This window comes from Aptenodytes forsteri, unplaced genomic scaffold, assembly GCF_000699145.1.
Source record: "Aptenodytes forsteri isolate BGI_AS27 unplaced genomic scaffold, ASM69914v1 Scaffold269, whole genome shotgun sequence".
NCBI lineage: Eukaryota > Metazoa > Chordata > Aves > Sphenisciformes > Spheniscidae > Aptenodytes > Aptenodytes forsteri.
This window is the reverse complement of record NW_008794418.1, coordinates 465,520-485,735: the sequence shown is the minus strand read 5'-3', so window position 1 is coordinate 485,735 and position 20,216 is coordinate 465,520. Positions and strand designations below refer to the sequence as shown.

Below are 20,216 nucleotides of genomic sequence, written 5' to 3'. Positions count from 1 at the left end.
CCCCAGAGCTGCTGACCCAGAGTCTCTCTCTGCTGCTGGCATACACATGGTCGTGTGTGCAGCTGCTGGACCTCTTCTGCGGGACTTGTACATGCTATCGCGGCGCAAAAATGCTCATAAAGGCTTACCCCACTCCCCAGCACTCAGGCACCTGCTTCAGTAAATAACATTTTGAGTCCCAGAATGATTCTTTCATGAATTCCCTTTTCATAGGTTTCACATGAGTGCGCCTTTCCATTTGCTAGTGTCAGTTTAAGATACAGGTAGAATTAATAAGGCACATTTTCAAAAACCCTTCTAAATTCACGAATGGGATGTATCATCAGATTTCTACACTGTTATTTCTTTCGTATAATCTTCAAGGCAAGGTTGTGTCTGCATTTAAGAACTTGTCGCCAAGTATATAAAACAAGTGTTTATTTTGATTCCTGTCAGTTCTTCGTGATTTTTTTTCCTTGCACCCCATTTCTGCTTGTTTTCTCCCTTATTTGCCGATTCCTGACAATGGAGGCGAATAATATGGTGTTTGTCGTAATACTCATGTTCTTTATCAACTCCCCTCATGTGACATCATCTGAGCAAGCACATGCAGCGTTGCCCAGCTTTTCTCTTACAGTTCTCTCATCTTCTCTTTCTATCACCCTTCCAGTCCTCTTGTGGCTCCTTCTCAAACGCCTTTATGCTTTTTATCTTCCCTCTTTACTTTACCAGCTACCTGTCCTCTCATTTTTCTGCCCTCTCTCTTGGCCCCGTTGGGCTCCGCAGGAGCCGAAGGTGCGTCCTCCGCCCTGGCAGGCTGCAAAGGCTCGCGGTGGCCATTCTCGGACCAATGCTTCTGACCGCCCATGAGAACCACATCTGCCCCAAGTAGGCGCCGCATTGTAAAACCCATTAAAAATCCCACCAGGCTGAAGGTCCCAGCAATCTCTGAATAACAAAATATAGAGAGGAAGGGAAAAGGAGCACCAGCGGTTCACTAAGCCTGCAAAGCTGGCCGTGCCTGCAGGCTCTAGCAGGGCATAGCTCTGCTCTGCCGACCACTTGTGCACCTGGGTTGAGGAGCTGTCCCGTCACAAAGACCTCGGTCTCTGCGACCGGCATACATTTTGATTGATGGTGCTTAAGTGTGTAAATACCTTCTGAGGACTTGAACGAATCTTGTTAGCTTCTAACTAAACTGATGGAAGACATTTTGACTTTATAAGAGCAGTGAGCAGAAGCTGAACCCCTTTCTTAAGCCAGCAACCGTTACCAGTTTGCTAAGGGTATCTGTTACACTGATGTGAAATGGTTCATTTCTGAGCTGGGCTGTCGGCAGAACACGCAGTCTGGAACAGGTGCAGTTGGGCTGGTCCATCCTCTTGGCCTGAGCAGGTCTGTGTCCTCCAGGATACAGGGAGACTGGCAGAAGCCACTCATTAAGGATCTTGGGACACCCTGCACAGGACGTGGCCAAAGCAACTGCAGTACCGTAGAGGACAGTCCCCTTAGGTGAGCGCATCTGCTGTGCTGGAGCAGGGCCTCATCCCTCTGCTGCAGAGCACAGGACTTCTGCTGAGAACCGTGGAGACTGGCTTAGCCGTGAAGCACACCCTCTTGCTTGTTTCTGGTTTTTCCACCTTGCCATTGCCACTGACCCTGGGCAGCTGTTTCCTTTGGTACCCAGAGATATGTCTGGGGAGGAAGATTGCCTCTCCTGCTTCAAGTCAAATAGCATGTGGGTCAAGAAGGCAGTTCTTTTTTTGCATTAAATGACAAATATTTTGAGAAATCAGTATGGCTTGTGCAGAATGTGGCAGCATCAAAGGTTCCTAATTTTGCTCATTCTAGCTAAGATTCCCGTCTCAGTCTGACGCGTGAATTGAGTCTTGGTGCCACCGCGAGGGAATTGCAGTCCAGTAAATGGGAGCCAGGTCCCTTTTGACACAGTGTCTTTGCGCTCAGCGTTTGGAGGAGGCTCCAGTTAATAATACCTTATCAGACGCCTTTCAGGAACCTGCAGTGTCTAATATGTCTGTTGCCATAGTAACGGCTGCTTGCTTGTGCTCAGCATCTCAGAGCTGGCTGTTTCATGCCCCCTCCTTTTCATATCAGCGAGCAGCCTGGCTGGCTGTCCCACGGGACACCCGGGTCCTCCCCACCGGCCCAGGCTCTGGGACAGGGGCTGGCAGGGCTGCAGCCACAGGCTGAGCGGAGAGGAGCGCGCGCCGCATCCCCGCGCGGCATGGGGGCCGAGGAAGCCCCCGTGGGGCAGGGGCAGGGGCTCCCGCCACCCCCCCATCTCCTGAGGCTTCCCTTCCACAAGGCTGGTGAACAAATGTGGCCAAGTTCATTTTACATGGCATTTCAGCCGCTCTAAGCGGGTCTAATCGCCATCTTTCCACGTAACAGCCTCTTTGCTAATCTTGGGCCTGCACCGCTTCAGCAGAGAGCCCCTTAATGAGGGTGAAGTGCAGTTCGCCTGCACAGTCGATTGACAAGACTGATGGGCTCAAGCCGGGAGAAGGGACGGCTTCCCGAGAGCCTCCGGGAGCGGGCAGCTCTCCCTCCTCCTGCGGCCGGCTTTATCCTTCTGCACATTCCTCTCCCGTCATTTCTGTTGTCAGTTTTCTCTTCCTTGGTTTAGGGCACCTTCCCGGTGTTTCAGCCGTCTTTCCATCTTTTTCTTTTCTCCCTTGCTCTAAGAGCAATTCTTGCCTGTCCCTGCTATCCTCACTTCTCCTTTTTGCTATCTTTACATTTTTTCCCCTCTTTCCTATTGTCTTTTCTTATTGCTCTCTCCCTTCTGCTGTCATTCAATTTTTCTCTCTCCCTCCTTCTTGCCCCCTCTCACTCCCCCCTTTCCCTTGCACTCTGTGTCTCATTCTCCATCTCGGATGAAGGTAATGAAAATAATCGGGCTTCATTAATTCTGAGCCCTGTGAGATGATAGCCATTTGGAGCCATGTTTGCCAATTAGATGGTCTAAATTAGAAGTGACCTTGGTATACTGCCATCGCTTTGCCTCTCTGAGTCTAATGAAGCTTTTCACTCCAGCACCCTCTCTCTCTCTTTGTAATGGAAATTACCTCCTTTGTCTGGTTCGGGAACCTTGCATTGCATGTGTATTTCCCCCTGGTTGCATGGACATAGGGATAGTAATGTATCTCCTCAGACGCCTTGTAGAGATTTTCTTTTCAAAGCCGCATGATTTCAGCATTTTGGGGCATTTAGGGAGGAACTTCATAGACTGTCCACACGTTTGGTCACTTGGTCCGGAGGAAAGTCAGAGCAGGCAGATCCAGTGCACAAGCGGAGCTGGCTATTCATGCTATCCAAGATTAATTTTTTGGACGTGCCAAGAATATGCTTGTGTCACACTGCCAGGGCCAGCGCAGGAGGGGTGTTGCAGCTCTGAGCCTCCGGCCTGTGCTGATAAGCGGCTCTGCAGTTCATCGTCTTAAAAATCCAGTAGATCCAGTAGTGGCAGGAGCCACACTTGTCACTGCTGTAACGTTGTCACCGGTGAGGAGTGGACGTGCAGGTTGTTCTCCACACCGGTGGCAGGTCTGTAGGTGTCAGGGCATGTGCGATTTGCTGAGGATACTCATAGGGCAGGGAGGCAGGAGACGTGACATGTCAGCCCATGGGTTTTTTGTACCAGTCACTCACTGGACCACATTGTCTATAGAAATAGCCATCGAATTGGGGTGCCCATGCATGTCAGTGGATCTCGTCATCATGAAGAAATTTTATCTGCTTAAGGGGATCTGAATGTCATCCGAAAGGGAGGGTCTTTGGAAGCAGAGAGGCTTGTCCCAACAACTTTCTGTCTTCTAAGGCAGATAACTGGCTTCTCTGCAGTCTGCTCTAGAGGGAAGTTCTCCGGACGGTGTTCCCATCTCCAGTACAGACCACAGGGGAGATGTTTCAAAGTGGAGCGCAGGAGGGTCTGCCACAGTCTCTGGCCCAAACTTCCCCCTCCTTCACTCTTTACCCAAGCAAGTTCCGTGCCCCACTGAGCGGGACGGGGCAGTCAGAGCGAAGGGTGCGCCCTGAGTGCCTGCCCCAGCATTAGGGGTTTTCTTGGAGACACTGACTCTAGTCATTGAAGTACCGATAAACAGAACCTGATCCATGTATTGGTACCCGAATGCCAGGCTGTCGGAAGGAGCGGGTAGGAGTGAGCTGCTGATCCTTCCCCACCTCCCGGTTTTGTTTGGACAGAAAGGTCAAGAGCGACACGGGTCAAGCAGACTGTTTGCCTTCTGTGCAATAACGTTGGGAGAGCAACCTGGAGGAGACCTTGGACGTAGGAGCAGCGGGGGGACGGGCGCTCTCAGGGCTGTGAGCAGAGGTGGATCTGGTGTGACAGAGTGGTGTTTCCAAGCTGGAAGGCTTTGCTGGTGGCTCGTGGGCCAGAAGATCACAGCTGCAGCTGCGAAGGGGATACAGTTTAATGTTAGACAGAGCAAAACAAGTATGTACAGAAGGAAAGGGAGAAGACAAATCATGTTTGTCGGGCTTACATCTGTAGGGTTGTGTTTTTAATAACGGTTCAAATTGACTGACTTGTTGCCATTGTGAAACAGCTGGTGTTGAAGAGGCATTTAAACAGGGAGATAGAGGCATTGAGCAGAGCTGAGGGTGGATGCCAGGATTACATGCCAGGTGTTGCCTGCTCAGGTGAGAGGGAGGTAGAGAGCATTTAACGACTGCACGCACTAACACAGGCTGTGCTCAAGATAAACACATTCTTCTCTATCACCAGAACAGTTAATGCCATTTAAATACATCTGAAGTAGAAAATGCTGTGTCGTAGAGCACTGCTCCTTGTTTATCTGTCGGGTGGCCGTGGCCCGCTAAACCTTCCTGCCCCCTTGGTACTACCACTATTTGTTTATACTAAAAGGAACCGCAATGTGTGAGGCATTTTCTGCACGTACAAGGAAATGGTATATCTTCGGACGGGTCTGCAGTGTAAAAGGACAAATAGCTCAAAATGGGCAGTCTGGAATTCAGTGTAAATGCAAAATTATTTGAGAGGTGCAGTCTATTTTCACTATTTTTATCTTTGCTACCTGCTCAGGGGGTAGTCCATGGGGATGAAGAGACAGAGTAGTCCTGCCCTGGAAAATGGCATAGGAAACGGGTGGCGCTTTCCGGAGAAGCCTGAATGGTGCTAAACAGGTAGAGGACTAAAGCGGGTCCAGTTGCTGAAGCAAGACTAGTGCCTTATTTTCAAGGTTTTGCTTCCCAGGACCAGCCCTGTGTGGCTGTCTGGACTGCCTGCAGCTGCCCCACATCCATATCCAGAATTTCTAGTTTCCTGCACTTTTCTCCAAGCTTTTTTCTGTTTGCCTTTTGGGATTTTGTGCCTGTAGCAATTTAATGTACCACAGCCTTTTTTTTTTCTCCCCCCCCCTTTTTTTTTTCTTTTTTTTTTATTGCGGAGGGAGAGGTAGAAGTAGGGTGAGAACTGTGGCTATGGAGATGCAGGTAGATAAAGGTAATTACTTAAACACATATAGGGCAGGACTTACTCATTTGGAGACCCAGATTAAGATGCAGAGGAGCATGTGAGGTTGATGATTATATTTCGGGGAGAGTTAATTGACGGAAGGTGAAGGCAGACAAAGAACCGCTGCTTACTGCCTTCTTGAATCCCAATCAGGAATTATGATTAAAGACGCGGCGAGACAACAGAGGCCTGATGAATTGGTGTCTTTTTTTTTTCTTTTTTGCCGTCATTCACACTTGATTGACTTCAACCTTTCAAGTGCAAAAGTCTCTCTTTTCCATTATTATTCATAGCCATCTGAGTTTTTCTAATTAAAGTGTATGAAAACAATTACTGATCCGTCGTACTGAGTGTGGTAGTGGGGATGGCTGCCTTACTGTAATGCGTATAAAAAGCCCACAGTTTTCTATAATGATGTGCAGCTGAGGTGTTAGATAATTTTATTCTTTTTCTACTCTGTTGGGGTTTTTTTTAATTTCTCATGATTTATTTTTCATAATTCCTAAAGATCCTAGGAAAGCGCTCTCCCTGCTGATAAAGCTGAGAGGGACGGCTCCTTCTTGCCTTCCCTCCTCCACGTCCCTGCTCCTCCCCCTCCTCCAAGTCCAGCTACCAGGAATTAACCAGTGACCTTTCACGTCTTCTGACCTGCCACCCACAGCCGTCAGATGCTCCCGCTTAGAGTAAAAAGTGGAATGAATTTGGTGTGCTCAGCTTCCCTCCTGGTGATTTATCAGTGTCAGCTGCCTTTCCTGCAGACGTCTGTGGGACCCAGCGCTCACCTCCATGCACCGTCCGTCCCAGTAAAGGGAGGGAGCTCAGCATCCCTCCCCGGCGCGGTTCAGATGTCTGCAGCCACTCCAATGCGAACATTTGTTTCTGAGGTTTTTCATGGACTGTTTTTGCTTCCATTCACTTAGTAAAGCCAATGCCTAGTCTGTGTTTGCTTGGATTTGACATGTGTGTAGATAAGGAAGATTTCATGTCCTGCACATAGGTTTACCTTCAGCTTCACTACGGATTTGCTAATATCTCATGTGGTTCAATCAGAGCCTTGCAGTCTTTGACTTTGCAGAAAGCAAGCTACACTGCATGCAGATAACAGCCTCACTCACTCTCTTCTGAAATCCAAGGTTCAAATGCCCTCTTAGTATCTGACAGAAGGATGGAGAGACTTGTTTTGCTAGGAAACATACCTGTCTAGGAGTGTTTATTTATGCCTCACTTTCTCAGCAGTCAGAGGCTGGGAGCACCACAAGCATTGCAAGTCAGTGGTGGTTTCTGTTCCTTCAAGTACCACGGCCCTGGTGAAAGGGAAATGCTTCCTGAGCATCAGTGGGATGAAGCGTGCAGCTGCTTGGAGCTGTAGAGGTGTCTTCGCTTGCCACAGGCATCTAGCCAGGGCTGGCAGCCATGCACTGGAATACAGCAGAGATGGTGATGGTAATACGGGTCTGTCTTTCCAGTTGCTGCTCTGCGGAGAAGGGCTGTGGGGCAGCTATTCAGGTGGTGTGAGATACTGACTCTGGACTTTCAGAAGGGTATTTGTTGTCCTGCGTCTGATGCCAACCACGTGCAAACTGCTAGTGAGGTAGTTTGTATGTTCTGTGTGTGACCAGATACATCCAAAGAAACACGGTTTTCCAGAAAAAGATGAGCATATGCATGTGACTATTTCAAAGACCATCTCTAGTTGAAGCACGCAAACTCTCCAGCTCTTTAAAAATGTTGGTGTTCAAGCACTGCACTGGTTATGATGGTACAGGGTCTAGACAAACACTTGAAGAGAGGCGAAGGAACACATTAGTCAGAGCAAGGAAAGGGTTACCAAAAGCTTTTCATTTCACAGACAATTTGCTGTCTTTTTAGTCTTTCCTTATTCATCCTTTCCTTTATCACCTCTCTCCTTATTTGTACTTTTCTTTCTCATGCCCCTCCTTTTCCTGCATCGATACACTTTGAAAACAGTGCTGCAATGCTCCCTAGTTCAAGATTACAGTGTACTTTACGAGGTATGATTTAATTAGGGGCCTTATTATGTTTTCAGCAGCTTAAGGTGGGCCTTTCAACTTATCTACCTAATTGGTTGCACAAGAAGTTTCACAGCCCATGACAAAACATTGTCAGTGATCAAAGTCTGAATTCTACATAAAGGAAAAATATTAATAATAAGATTATTCTTCAAGTGTGCACTGCTAATTATGTCCAGAATGTAACTGTAGAAACACTTTTGACTGATGTGAGCTTTGTCTAATAAACATGAGTCTTCAGTGAGCTATGAAAAGTGACGCCCCTGACTTTACAATACTGGTGTCTAATTTTGCCATTGAAGATGTTTAAAATATTTTCCTGTGTTTTTCTTCTCCCCACGTCCTTCCCTCTCTGTCTCCAGGTGACAACACCTGAGGTGATGATGCCCAGCAGCATGTTTCTCCCGGCAGCCGCTCCAGAGAAAGACGGAAACTCTGTCACAGAGGAGCTGGGGAAGCAGCCTGGTGAGTGAGGGTCAATGAGGTCCACAGGTCCCACCACTCCCCAAGCTCCCATCACCTGGTCAGGGACTGTGTCTGGGGACATCTCTGCCCGGGTGAGCTCCATGTGCCCAGCTGTCTCCTGAGAACCACAGTCGGATGGTGCTCAGCAGGGCCGTCTGCCTTCATCTGTGCCACAAACAGGCTGGTGCCCCGGGTGTGCCCATGGCAGGGCAGAGCAGGGCAGCTAGAGCTGAGGAGCACAGCTCACCAGTGTGGTGGTTCATGTGGAAATGGTGTTGAATCCTTGCAAAGGAGAAGATCAGATGTGAGCGGTGAAAAGCAGAGGTGGTATAGGGCTGAGGGGGTTGGTAGAGAAATGCCAAAGGTTGCAGCTGCTGTCCTCAGACTGTGCTGCCACCTCTGCTGTACTTGCTCTGCTGCCATCATAGCTCAAGTACGGACACTGGGCATACAGTTCGGGGAGCTTTGAGCTGCTGCGGTCCTTATCCGGCCCAAATCTCCTCAGCCTTTTTCATTGCCATGCTGTGTTATGAAGGCATGGCTGTAAAGCCATGGCTATTTGGTCCTGGCTTTGTCGTGTGATGTGAGAGCATCCCAAGAATCGTTCTGCATGGGCAGAAGTGTCTGATCTCAAACCTGGCAGGGAAGCAATGCCAGTCTTTCTTCTGTGCCCTCCTGGAAGATCTGTAAGGAATCTGGGAATGAAGACAGCCATCGTTTCCTTTCAGGCAGATGGCCCCAAGGCAGTGATGCTGGTGGGGCAGCACTGGCACAGTCAGGGTAGCTAATGCTGCCCTGGGCAACGGGATCCCTTTTTTTGGCCTCTACCGATATCACGCTGTCTTTTCCGGCAGGACTGTGCTCTTAGACCTTGGAAAAGTGGCAGTGCACTGAGTGCTTGTTCCTTCTTCTCCCATCCTCCCTCAAACAGCACCCTTTGAGCTGCTGCCAGCAGGACCTGAATTTCGTTCCTGTTGTTTCTAGCTTTGATAGGACCAAGACTCAAATACTACGTTTAGTTTGATGAACCTTCTTACTGGAAAATAGGCAGGACATCAAAGAAAAACAGCAAAGACAGACAGGTGGCTGAATGGCCTTCACTTAAAAGGAAGAATTAAAGGTGGTAAATGCACTAAGGGAACGTGTGTGTGTGAATAATTTCCAGATACTCAAAGTGGGCAAGAAAGTAAATTGTGTAGGTTTATGCAATGGGCCATGATGAGGGTAATGGGCTGCTATTAAAATAAATGAATTAAGATAGAGGAGAAATGTTATAAATACCTATCATCTTGCAGAGAAAAAAAACACGGGTGTATTAGGGACAAAAAGAGGGTGTTGATCTGCTCTTGCGTGCTGGTGTAATTTTCAGGTTTGCTCTAATTTTGTTTTCACAGAGATCTCTGAGGACTCAGGAAAGAGTCTTTTGCCATCGGAAACTGCAGAGCACAGTGGAGATCCCAAGCCTGTTCCGGCTGATCAGAGCTCTGCCAGGGAGGACTCCGGCTTCCTCTGCTGGAAGAAGGGCTGCAACCAGGTGTTCAAGAGCTCGGCAGCCCTGCAGACACACTTCAATGAAGTTCACGCAAAGCGGCCTCAACTGCCGGTATCCGATCGCCACGTCTACAAGTACCGTTGTAACCAGTGCAGCCTGGCATTCAAAACCATTGAGAAGCTGCAGCTCCATTCCCAGTACCATGTCATCCGAGCGGCCACAATGTGCTGCCTCTGCCAGCGCAGCTTCCGAACCTTCCAGGCCCTGAAGAAGCACCTGGAAACCAGCCATCTGGAGCTGAGCGAGGCCGACATTCAGCAGCTGTATGGTGGTCTCTTGGTCAACGGGGACCTCCTCGCTATGGGCGATCCTTCGCTTGCAGAAGACCACACTATAATAGTCGAGGAAGATAAGGAGGAGGAGAGCGACTTGGAAGATAAGCAGAGCCCAACAGGTAGCGATTCAGGGTCGGTGCAAGAGGACTCTGGCTCAGAACCGAAAAGGGCCTTACCCTTCAGGAAGGGCCCTAACTTCACTATGGAGAAATTCCTAGATCCGTCTCGCCCTTACAAGTGCACAGTCTGCAAGGAGTCTTTCACGCAAAAGAACATTCTCCTGGTCCATTACAATTCAGTTTCTCATCTGCATAAACTGAAAAGAGCCCTCCAAGAGTCTGCTACTGGGCAGCCCGAACCTACCAGCAGCCCAGACAACAAACCTTTTAAGTGTAACACCTGCAACGTGGCCTACAGTCAGAGCTCAACCTTGGAGATCCACATGAGGTCTGTCCTGCACCAAACCAAGGCTCGCGCTGCCAAGCTGGAGGCGGCTGGGGGCAGCGGCAGTAGTAACGGAGCTGGCAACAGCAGCAGCAGCAGTCTCTCTTTGGGTTCATCCACGCCAAGTCCAGTGAGCACTAGCAACAGTAATACTTTTACAACCACCAACACAAGTAATTCAGGCACAACTCCCATTCCCAGCCTGCTCAACCAGGTATCCAGTGACAATGTGGGAATTCCTCCTTTAGGTAACCCTGTAAGCACTAATATCTCCTCCCCTTCAGAGCCCAAAGAGGTAAACCGAAAGAAGCTGGCAGACATGATTGCATCCAGGCAGCAGCAGCAGCAGCAACAGCAGCAGCAACAGCAGCAGCAGCAAGCTCAAACCTTGGCACAGGCACAGGCCCAAGTCCAGGCCCATCTGCAACAAGAACTGCAGCAGCAAGCTGCTCTCCTGCAGTCTCAGCTGTTCAACCCAGCACTTTTGCCGCACTTTCCGATGACCACGGAGACCCTTCTGCAGCTTCAGCAACAGCAGCATCTTTTGTTTCCTTTCTACATCCCCAGTGCCGAGTTCCAGCTCAATCCAGAAGTTAGCTTGCCTGTCACCAGTGGTGCGTTGACATTGACTGGTACAGGTCCAAGTTTGCTGGAGGACCTGAAGGCTCAAGTTCAGCTCCCTCAACAGAGCCATCCCCAGCTCTTACAGCAGCAGCAAGGTCAGCTGTCCTTGTCACAACCTCACTCCGTCCTTATACAGCAGAGCCAGCACCCTGAGAAGAAGAATAAACCCGTAGTGAAGGAGAAAGAAAAAGAAACCCCACGGGAAAGGGAAAGTGCAGAGAGGGGAGACAATAATGTAGCATCTAAGGAGTCTCTGCCTGATAACTTAAAGCCCAAAGAGAAGAAGGACTTTGTACCAGGCAGTAGTTCGGAGCCCTCCTTACTGCCTCCGCGTATTGCCTCTGATGCAAGAGGGAATGCCACAAAAGCCTTGCTGGAAAACTTTGGCTTTGAGCTTGTCATTCAGTATAACGAGAACAAGCAGAAGGTGCAGAAGAAAAATGGGAAGACAGAGCAAGGTGAGAACTTGGAAAAGCTTGAGTGTGATACATGTGGCAAGTTCTTTTCAAACATCCTCATCCTGAAGAGCCACCAAGAGCATGTTCACCAACATTACTTTCCCTTTAAGCAGTTAGAGAGATTTGCCAAACAATACAGAGAACACTATGACAAACTGTACCCACTACGGCCTCAGACCCCAGAGCCACCACCACCACCTCCACCTCCCCCACCTCCGCTCCCTCCAGCACCTCCTCAGCCGGCTTCTACTCCTACCATTCCTACTTCAGCCCCACCGATTACCTCTCCTACAATCGCACCAGCCCAGCCGTCTGTGCCACTCACCCAGCTCTCCATGCCAATGGAGCTCCCCATCTTTTCACCACTTATGATGCAAACCATGCCACTACAAACATTACCTGCTCAACTGCCGCCCCAGCTTGGTCCCGTAGACCCTCTGCCTGCCGACTTGGCCCAGTTGTACCAGCATCAGCTCAACCCTAGCCTTCTCCAGCAGCAGCAGAACAAGAGGCCACGGACGCGAATCACCGACGACCAACTCAGAGTCCTTCGGCAGTATTTTGACATTAACAATTCCCCAAGTGAGGAACAGATCAAAGAGATGGCGGACAAATCTGGATTGCCTCAGAAAGTGATCAAGCACTGGTTCAGAAACACTCTTTTCAAAGAACGCCAGCGCAACAAGGATTCCCCATACAACTTCAGTAATCCTCCCATTACCAGCCTGGAAGAACTGAAGATAGACTCACGGCCTCCTTCTCCAGAACCTCAAAAGCAGGAGTACTGGGGAAGCAAGCGGTCCTCCCGGACACGCTTTACTGACTACCAACTCAGAGTCCTGCAGGACTTCTTTGATGCCAATGCTTATCCAAAGGATGATGAATTTGAGCAGCTTTCTAACTTGCTGAACCTCCCAACGCGTGTTATAGTGGTGTGGTTCCAGAATGCCCGTCAAAAAGCTAGGAAAAACTATGAGAATCAGGGAGAAGGCAAAGACGGGGAACGACGGGAGCTTACAAATGACAGGTATATTAGAACAAGCAACTTGAACTACCAATGCAAAAAGTGCAGTCTAGTCTTTCAGCGCATTTTTGATCTCATTAAACACCAGAAAAAGCTTTGTTACAAAGATGAGGATGAGGATGGACAGGATGATAGCCAGAATGAAGACTCTATGGATGCAATGGAGCTCTTGACTCCAACCAGTTCCTCCTGCAGCACACCAATGCCCTCGCAAGCTTACAGCACACCTACGTCTTCAGCCAATGCAACCTCCTCAGCTTTTCTGCAACTCACAGCAGAGGCAGATGATTCCTCCACCTATAGTTCTAAAGTAGAAGCTACAGATGAGAAACCAAAGCAGTCTGAACCTCCAAGTACACAGCAAAACCAAACGCAAGAGAAGCAAGTGCAACCAAAGCAAGAGTCTCAGCAGCAACAGGACCAAGGAGAACAAAAGACAAGTTCAGCACACCAAAAGATTTCACAGTTATCCTCCCCCTCTTCATTGCAACAGCCACCTCCCCCTCCTCAGCCCCCTCAGTGCTCCTTGTCACAGTCAAGCCCAAGTCCATCTCAGCTGTCACATCTCTCCCTCAAACCCATTCACACATCCACCCCTCAACAGCTGGCAAACCTACCTCCTCAGCTAATCCCATACCAGTGTGACCAGTGTAAGCTGGCATTTCCTTCCTTTGAGCATTGGCAGGAGCATCAGCAGCTTCATTTTCTGAGTGCACAGAACCAGTTTATCCACCCCCCATTCCTGGACAGAACGCTGGATATGCCGTTCATGCTTTTTGATCCCAGTAATCCACTACTTGCGAGCCAGCTGCTATCTGGAACATTACCACAGATTCCAGCAAGCTCAGCCACTTCACCATCAACTCCAACATCCACAATGAACACACTGAAGAGAAAGCTGGAGGAAAAGGCTAGTGCAAGCCCTGGAGAAAATGACAGTGGGACTGGAGGAGAAGAACCACAAAGGGATAAACGTCTAAGGACAACCATTACACCAGAGCAGCTGGAAATTCTTTACCAGAAATACTTGCTTGACTCCAACCCAACACGGAAAATGTTGGATCACATTGCACATGAAGTGGGCTTGAAGAAACGCGTGGTGCAAGTTTGGTTTCAGAACACCCGTGCACGGGAAAGGAAGGGGCAGTTCAGAGCTGTAGGGCCTGCCCAAGCCCATAGACGGTGCCCCTTCTGCCGAGCTCTCTTTAAAGCAAAGACAGCTCTTGAAGCTCATATCCGATCCCGTCACTGGCATGAGGCCAAGAGAGCTGGATACAACTTGACGTTGTCTGCAATGCTCTTAGATTGTGATGGGGGACTCCAAATGAAGGGAGACATCTTTGATGGAGCAAGCTTTTCCCACATGCCACCAACTAGCAGTGATGGACAGAGTGTTCCTCTTTCCCCAGTGAACAAGAGCATGGAACTGTCACCTCGAACTCTGCTGAGTCCATCCTCCATTAAGGTGGAAGGGATAGAAGACTTCGAGAGTCCCTCCATGTCCTCGGTCAACCTGAGCTTTGACCAAACAAAGCTGGACAATGATGACTGCTCTTCTGTCAACACTGCGATCACAGACACTACAACAGGAGATGAAGGGAATGCAGACAACGATAGTGCAACAGGGATTGCAACCGAAACCAAATCAGCATCGGGACCCAGTGAAGGTCTGACAAAAGCTGCCATGATAGCAATGTCTGAATATGAAGATCGGCTGTCTTCTGGTCTGGTCAGCCCAGCTCCCAGCTTTTACAGCAAAGAGTACGATAATGAAGGTACTGTGGACTATAGTGAAACATCCAGCCTTGCAGACCCCTGCTCACCCAGCCCTGGTGCAAGTGGTTCAGCCAGCAAGTCTGGAGAGAGCGGGGATCGGCCCGGACAGAAACGCTTTCGCACTCAGATGACTAATCTCCAGCTAAAAGTTCTTAAGTCATGCTTTAATGACTACAGGACACCTACCATGCTGGAGTGTGAGGTCCTGGGCAATGACATTGGACTGCCAAAGAGAGTTGTTCAGGTCTGGTTCCAGAATGCTAGGGCAAAGGAGAAGAAGTCCAAACTCAGCATGGCCAAGCATTTTGGTATAAACCAAACAAGTTATGAGGGACCCAAAACAGAGTGCACTTTGTGTGGCATCAAGTACAGCGCTCGACTGTCTGTACGTGACCATATCTTCTCTCAACAGCATATCTCCAAAGTTAAAGAAACCATTGGAAGCCAGTTGGATAAGGAAAAGGAGTATTTTGACCCAGCTACTGTACGTCAGTTGATGGCTCAGCAGGAGCTGGACCGGATCAAAAAAGCTAATGAGGTTCTTGGTCTGGCAGCTCAACAGCAGGGCATGTTTGATAACACCCCTCTGCAAGCTCTTAACCTTCCTGCTGCATACCCAGCACTACAGGGCATCCCTCCAGTCTTGCTCCCAGGCCTCAACAGCCCATCCTTACCAGGCTTCACTCCATCCAACACAGGTGGGTATGGATATTATCACACTGCTCAGAGACACATCTTAACTTGACGCATCTTTAGCACAAGCGGATGTTCCCTTGAGAATGAATGATAATAGGATACCCGGCCCTTCAGTCGAGCATGTTTACTTGACAGTGAATAAGCAATAGGTCTTTTATCTTTAATTCCTGAACTCGGGTTTTCTAGCAAAGTCTGAAATAGGGCAAGGTCTAGACACACTGCGTACCTCTGTTTCATTAGCACAGACTAAAAATTCTGAAGCACCTTCAAGGAAATGGAAAATAGAGGATTTATCAAATGGAACAGGAAGAGAACTAATGTGCTGAATGCATTGTTCATTATACCTCTCCTTTTGTTATTAAATTCAGTTTATGTAGTGCCATCCCAAGTTTTCAATAATTCTGAACTGTTTCTAGGGAAAAGTGTGATGTGCCTGGTAGCACTGGTGACAAAAACCTGGAGCACCTTTATGTAACGTCCTTATGGTGACCTCCAGGACAAATCCCGATGCAGCTGTGGATTGGTTTTTGAGCAATAGCTGGGCACGACCTGAAAATACCTTCTCAACAAACAACAGTGTAGTCATGGGACAAATCTACTTTGTATTTTAATAAGATTTTTCCTAACATAAAAATGAAATTTGGCAGTCCTTTGGGTGGCCTAATCCCAGGTATTGGACTTCATTTTTTGAGGATGCTCCTTTCCCTTGTACCTGGTGGACAGCTGGAAAGTATAAGATATGTAGCAAACACTGGCAGTGGAAGATACTGCTCAGTAGACTAGCAGTGACCTAGAAAACTTGTTCTAAGGGCCTTATTTCACTGCTGCTACATCCATGGCACCCCAGAGATGTGCCTGTGTCTTAACTGCCACTCATGACAGAGTAATTGATGTTCTCTAGGAGACTTGCTTTCACTTGGCAGACTTCTCTACTTCTGATGATCCCTCTTCAAGTTACTTTCACCAGGGCTGCTCTACATCTACAGATATCCCGAGAACTGATTCCAGTGTCTTGTCTCGGCAACTGGCTGAGTTTGTCTGAGGCTGGAAAGCCCATGACACTGTAACGCCTGGTACGGTTACACCATATGCCACTGCGCACCTTTGTTTTCTACACTGTGGCAATACAGGTCTACAGCTATTAGACAGTGTCCAGAAATTATAACTTTCTCTTATTGTACTGAACTAATTGGCTAATGATGAGTTATAATCCATGGTGTGAAGCCTAGATAGGATCTGAGCATCTTCCTGGCTTCTTAATCCGAAACCAGAGTGCTGTCAGTCTCCAAAAAGACTTTCTGATGCTTTTATTCAGCAGGCTGACTCTGAAGTTCCTCTTTCAACAGATTGAAAAACTCAGTGCAGATGCTGCCAGGTGACATGGTTGTGTCATGTTAATAAAATTGCCGTCTTCTTTTGTCATCTGGGAGGTAAATCTTTGGATAAGCAAATCAAAGCCTTAGACAAAAAGAGTAGTTGGTGTGAGCAGCTATGTGGAACTTGAACAGCTCATCTGACAGTCACAGGGGGGGCTGGCTGCAGAGCTGCTCACTGTAAATCACATCACTAGCGCCTGAAGTTTGTGTGTGGTTGGAGTGACATTGGATATAACACCCTAAAGAGAGCATTAGAGACCCATGACTCAAAACAGGCATCTTTCTCTCCCCTTGGAAGTGGCTGCGTTCACCTTTTTCTCCATTACTGCTCGTCTCTGAAATATCTTCTGTTGACAAAAAGAGTTGAATCTCACTGCATTTGTTGGGTTCTGGCCTTTCCAAAGATGATCCACTCTCTTGGAGTCAAGATCCTTTTTTCCACGAGAGCAGCAGAGGGGATCACTTGTAGCATGGTTGCTGATGTCCATGTCAGAAGGTCCTGTCAGAGAGCAGAAGAGATCAGAGTAAGTTTTCCTGGAATCTGGAAAAGCTTTCTGCTGGGAGTTAGGGCCTCTGCAAGCCTTTTTTTGCATAGTTACAGAACAATTCCCATGACCCCAAAGTGAAAGTAAAATCATAGAATCATAGAATCATTGAAGTTGGAAAAGACCTCTAAGATCATCGAGTCCAACCGTCGCCCCAACCCCACCATGCCCACTAAACCATGGCCCTACGCGCCTCATCTACTCGTCTTTTAATACCTCCAGGCTCTAAGATCATCGAGTCCAACCGTCGACCCAACACCACCATGCCCACTAAACCATGGCCCTACGCGCCTCATCTACTCGTCTTTTAAATACCTCCAGGGATGGGGACTCAACCCCTTCCCTGGGCAGCCTGTTCCAATGTTTAACCACTCCTTCAGTAAAGAAATTTTTCCTCATGTCCAATCTAAACCTCCCCTGGCGCAACTTGAGGCCAATCGTTCTTGACTATAGTTGTAGGATAGGTCATTGTAATTAAGCCATTTTTAAAAACAGTTGCTGTTAGAAATTCTTCCATTCGGGGCTGCTGCCCATTCCTGCCTCTTGAGTCTAGTCCTAGCTACCTGCCTGAAGGGCATCTTTGCATGCCAGGACTTTTTCATGCGATACTTCTGTTCTTACCAAAGATCTCATTTCAGAGGCCAGAACTAGGCCAAGAGGATCTCTTTGGCGAATTATATTGTCAGCCTATCACAGATAGCTCTGTGCTGTTTACTTAGTACCCCAAATTTATAACAAGATCTAAAATTACTTTTTTGCACTTCAATCTATATTGTCGCTTTCATTTTCCTCCAAAGACCAGTGTGTGTCCTGGGGAGATGGGGCTACATACCATGAATGTTGAAAGCAATCAGTGACTGCCTAGACAGGACTAAGCTATTTAGAAAGTCAAACAGACTATTTGTGGCCTTTAGATAAAGCTCCAAAGGTCAGGCCATCTCAGCTCAAAGCCTGTCGAAGCAGATAAGGCTGTGCATCCAGGAATGTTATGAATTAGCCGCTGCTCCTGCGCTTGAACCTCTCAGGGACTGTTCAACTAGGGAACATCAGTTTCAATGGCATCTATCCATAATATGCCCTTATCTGAAATCTATAAGGCTGCTGCGTGGCGGCTCACTTCATACCTTCACAAATCACTATTGTCTCAATACTGCATCAGGAGCAGATGCAGGTTTCAGAAGGGCTTTGCATCAGCCATCACTGAATTCTCCCAGCTCTTGGCTGCCGTCCTCCCAGCCCTCCTGTGGGGCTTCTTTGCCAGGCTGGCCTCTGCAGATCCATGGTGGCTCTGCCTCCTGCCCTTCGCTCGGGAGGCCAGCACCGGGTGCAGGTTTCCAGCGTCAGTGGATGAATGCAGCACTGTAGACAAATGAGCTGTTTATACCAGGGTGTAGCGTAGCCAGGTTTTGGAGAATGCTTTGCTCCCCTTAGCTGCCAGCTACTACTCAGAGCATGATGCTGTAAGAAAGCGGTTCCTGTGCTGTATGTTGAGAAGTATGGATTCCTTCTGGGCTACACCAACTTCACAGGGCACGGTTAAGTGACGGGCTCTTGTGATGCAACTGTGCAGGCAGCAGTCTGGGGCTTGGTGTCCGGAAGCCTGAGGAGCATGTGTGTCTTTGCACAGAATTTGCATCTTGTGCTCCCTCCATCAGCCTCTGCCCCAGGTCCTGCCATCTGCTCTGGCCAAGGACCTGGTGGGTATTGGGCTGCCTGCTAGCGGCAGGGATGAGATGGTTGAGGATGCCTACACTTGTTCCTCAGGATCGATTATGATGATTTAAGACCTCACCAGGATAAATGGGGCAGCTGCAGCTCAGACAGAGCTGTTGGCCCTAGCCCCTAGCTGTGTTTGAGTCCCTTTTACATTGCCTTCACGAGGCAAAGGAGCCCTGTAGCAGCTGGATTTCCCTGCCAGGAATCACCACCTGCCCTGCGCATAGCGATTTCCCTGCTGGCGTGCTTCCTCTTGGAAAAGACTTTAAGCTGCCACTGTGTCCCAAATCGTCCCCAAAAGGGGCAGTTTCTCCTCTCCTCTCCCACTGGATGTATCACAGAAGAGGTACAACCTAAAATAAAAGTTACTGTGCCTCCATGGCTGATTCCTAGTTCTGCGACTGTTCATACTCGGACCGCCTTTGAGCAGTTACTGTTGCAGCTGTAAGAACTCAGGCTTTGTTAATGAAAGGTTAGATTTTGTTGAACGGTTTTGCGGCAGGGGTGGATCCTGCAGCAGGTTCCTGGTTCCAGAGCCATGGAGTGTACGGGGCTGTGCCGGCAGAATGTTAGAGCTTTGTTTCATTTTTATTTTCCCCAAATGGCACTGAGGGACTTCCCAAGCAAAACGTTCCTTTTTAGGAGCACGTTTGCCAACTGCAGTGGACCTGAGTAATGGATGTGACTCCGGGAGCCACACTCCTCTTGCCCCCAACTACTATCAGCTGTGAGAGTAGAAATCGGCACCGGGGGACTGTGTTGTTACTGGCTATTCCTGCTGTTGGGAAGATGGGCAGACTTCACATTCCACCATTAATCCATCTCCTTTGTGAGGAAGCATCACGACGCTTTTAATTCCACCCAAAACACGACGTTCGTGCCCTGGGGGCATGTCTGAATACCGTATAAACTCTGAAACTACTCAGAAGCTGTGCACCCAAAGCCTCTTACATTGGAAGGAAGGAAGGGGTTGCATCAGAGGTTTGTGGATTCGTAACATCAGCCTAATTAGGACAAAATAACTTAGATTTAGCCTGTTCAGTGCTCTTCAGTTGCCATGACCAGGGCTTTCTAATCTGTGGAGATTTTAACGAGATTGACAGTATTTAGCGTTACAGCCATTTGGCATAGCACTTTCCTTCTGCTGGAGTCCTTTGGCCAAAGGACCAGTTAGCGCAGACATAGGAAAAGTGCCTGTCCCTGACATCAACTGTTAATCATTCGGGAATTTCAGAGGGCTCAGTAAAACAACAGCTATGCTGAGCATCCCAGGTGGCTGGTATGTGTCCCCAGCAGAGACACCACGTTCGGTGCTGCCAGGCAGCGTGGCCAAGCCAGCCGCGGGTGACAGGGGCTGACGAGGCACGTCCCCATAGCACAGGGCCTCGGGGAACGGGGAGAGGAGCGGTTGTCCCAGAGGAAGCAGGAGCAGCAGACGGGCTTTCCGACCTGCGCTGCCATGGCACGTGAGCTCAGGCCGGTCGCTGCCCTTGTGCAGAGGAGATGGCAGTGCAGGGGCAGTTGCAGGGTGGCCCGGGGTCACCCCACCTTGTGATTTCTGCCTGCCCAGCACTGAGTGACTCCTCACCTCTCTCTCCTCCCTCTTGCAGCTTTAACTTCTCCCAAACCCAACCTGATGGGCCTGCCCAGCACAAGCGTCCCTTCGCCCGGCCTCCCCACCTCTGGATTACCAAATAAGCAGCCCCCGGCCGCGCTGAGCTCACCCACCCCGGCA

At 48.9% G+C, this 20,216-nt stretch overlaps 1 protein-coding gene across 1 annotated transcript in view; it reads left to right on the top strand.

The window, feature by feature from the left end:
- Positions 1–20,216, top strand: part of ZFHX3 (zinc finger homeobox 3) — a 115,411-nt gene that overhangs the window by 93,104 nt on the left and 2,091 nt on the right. The window contains 3 exon segments of the mRNA XM_019474672.1: positions 7,893–7,995; positions 9,390–14,846; positions 20,092–20,215. Coding sequence (XP_019330217.1) covers positions 7,893–7,995; positions 9,390–14,846; positions 20,092–20,215 — 5,684 coding nt within the window.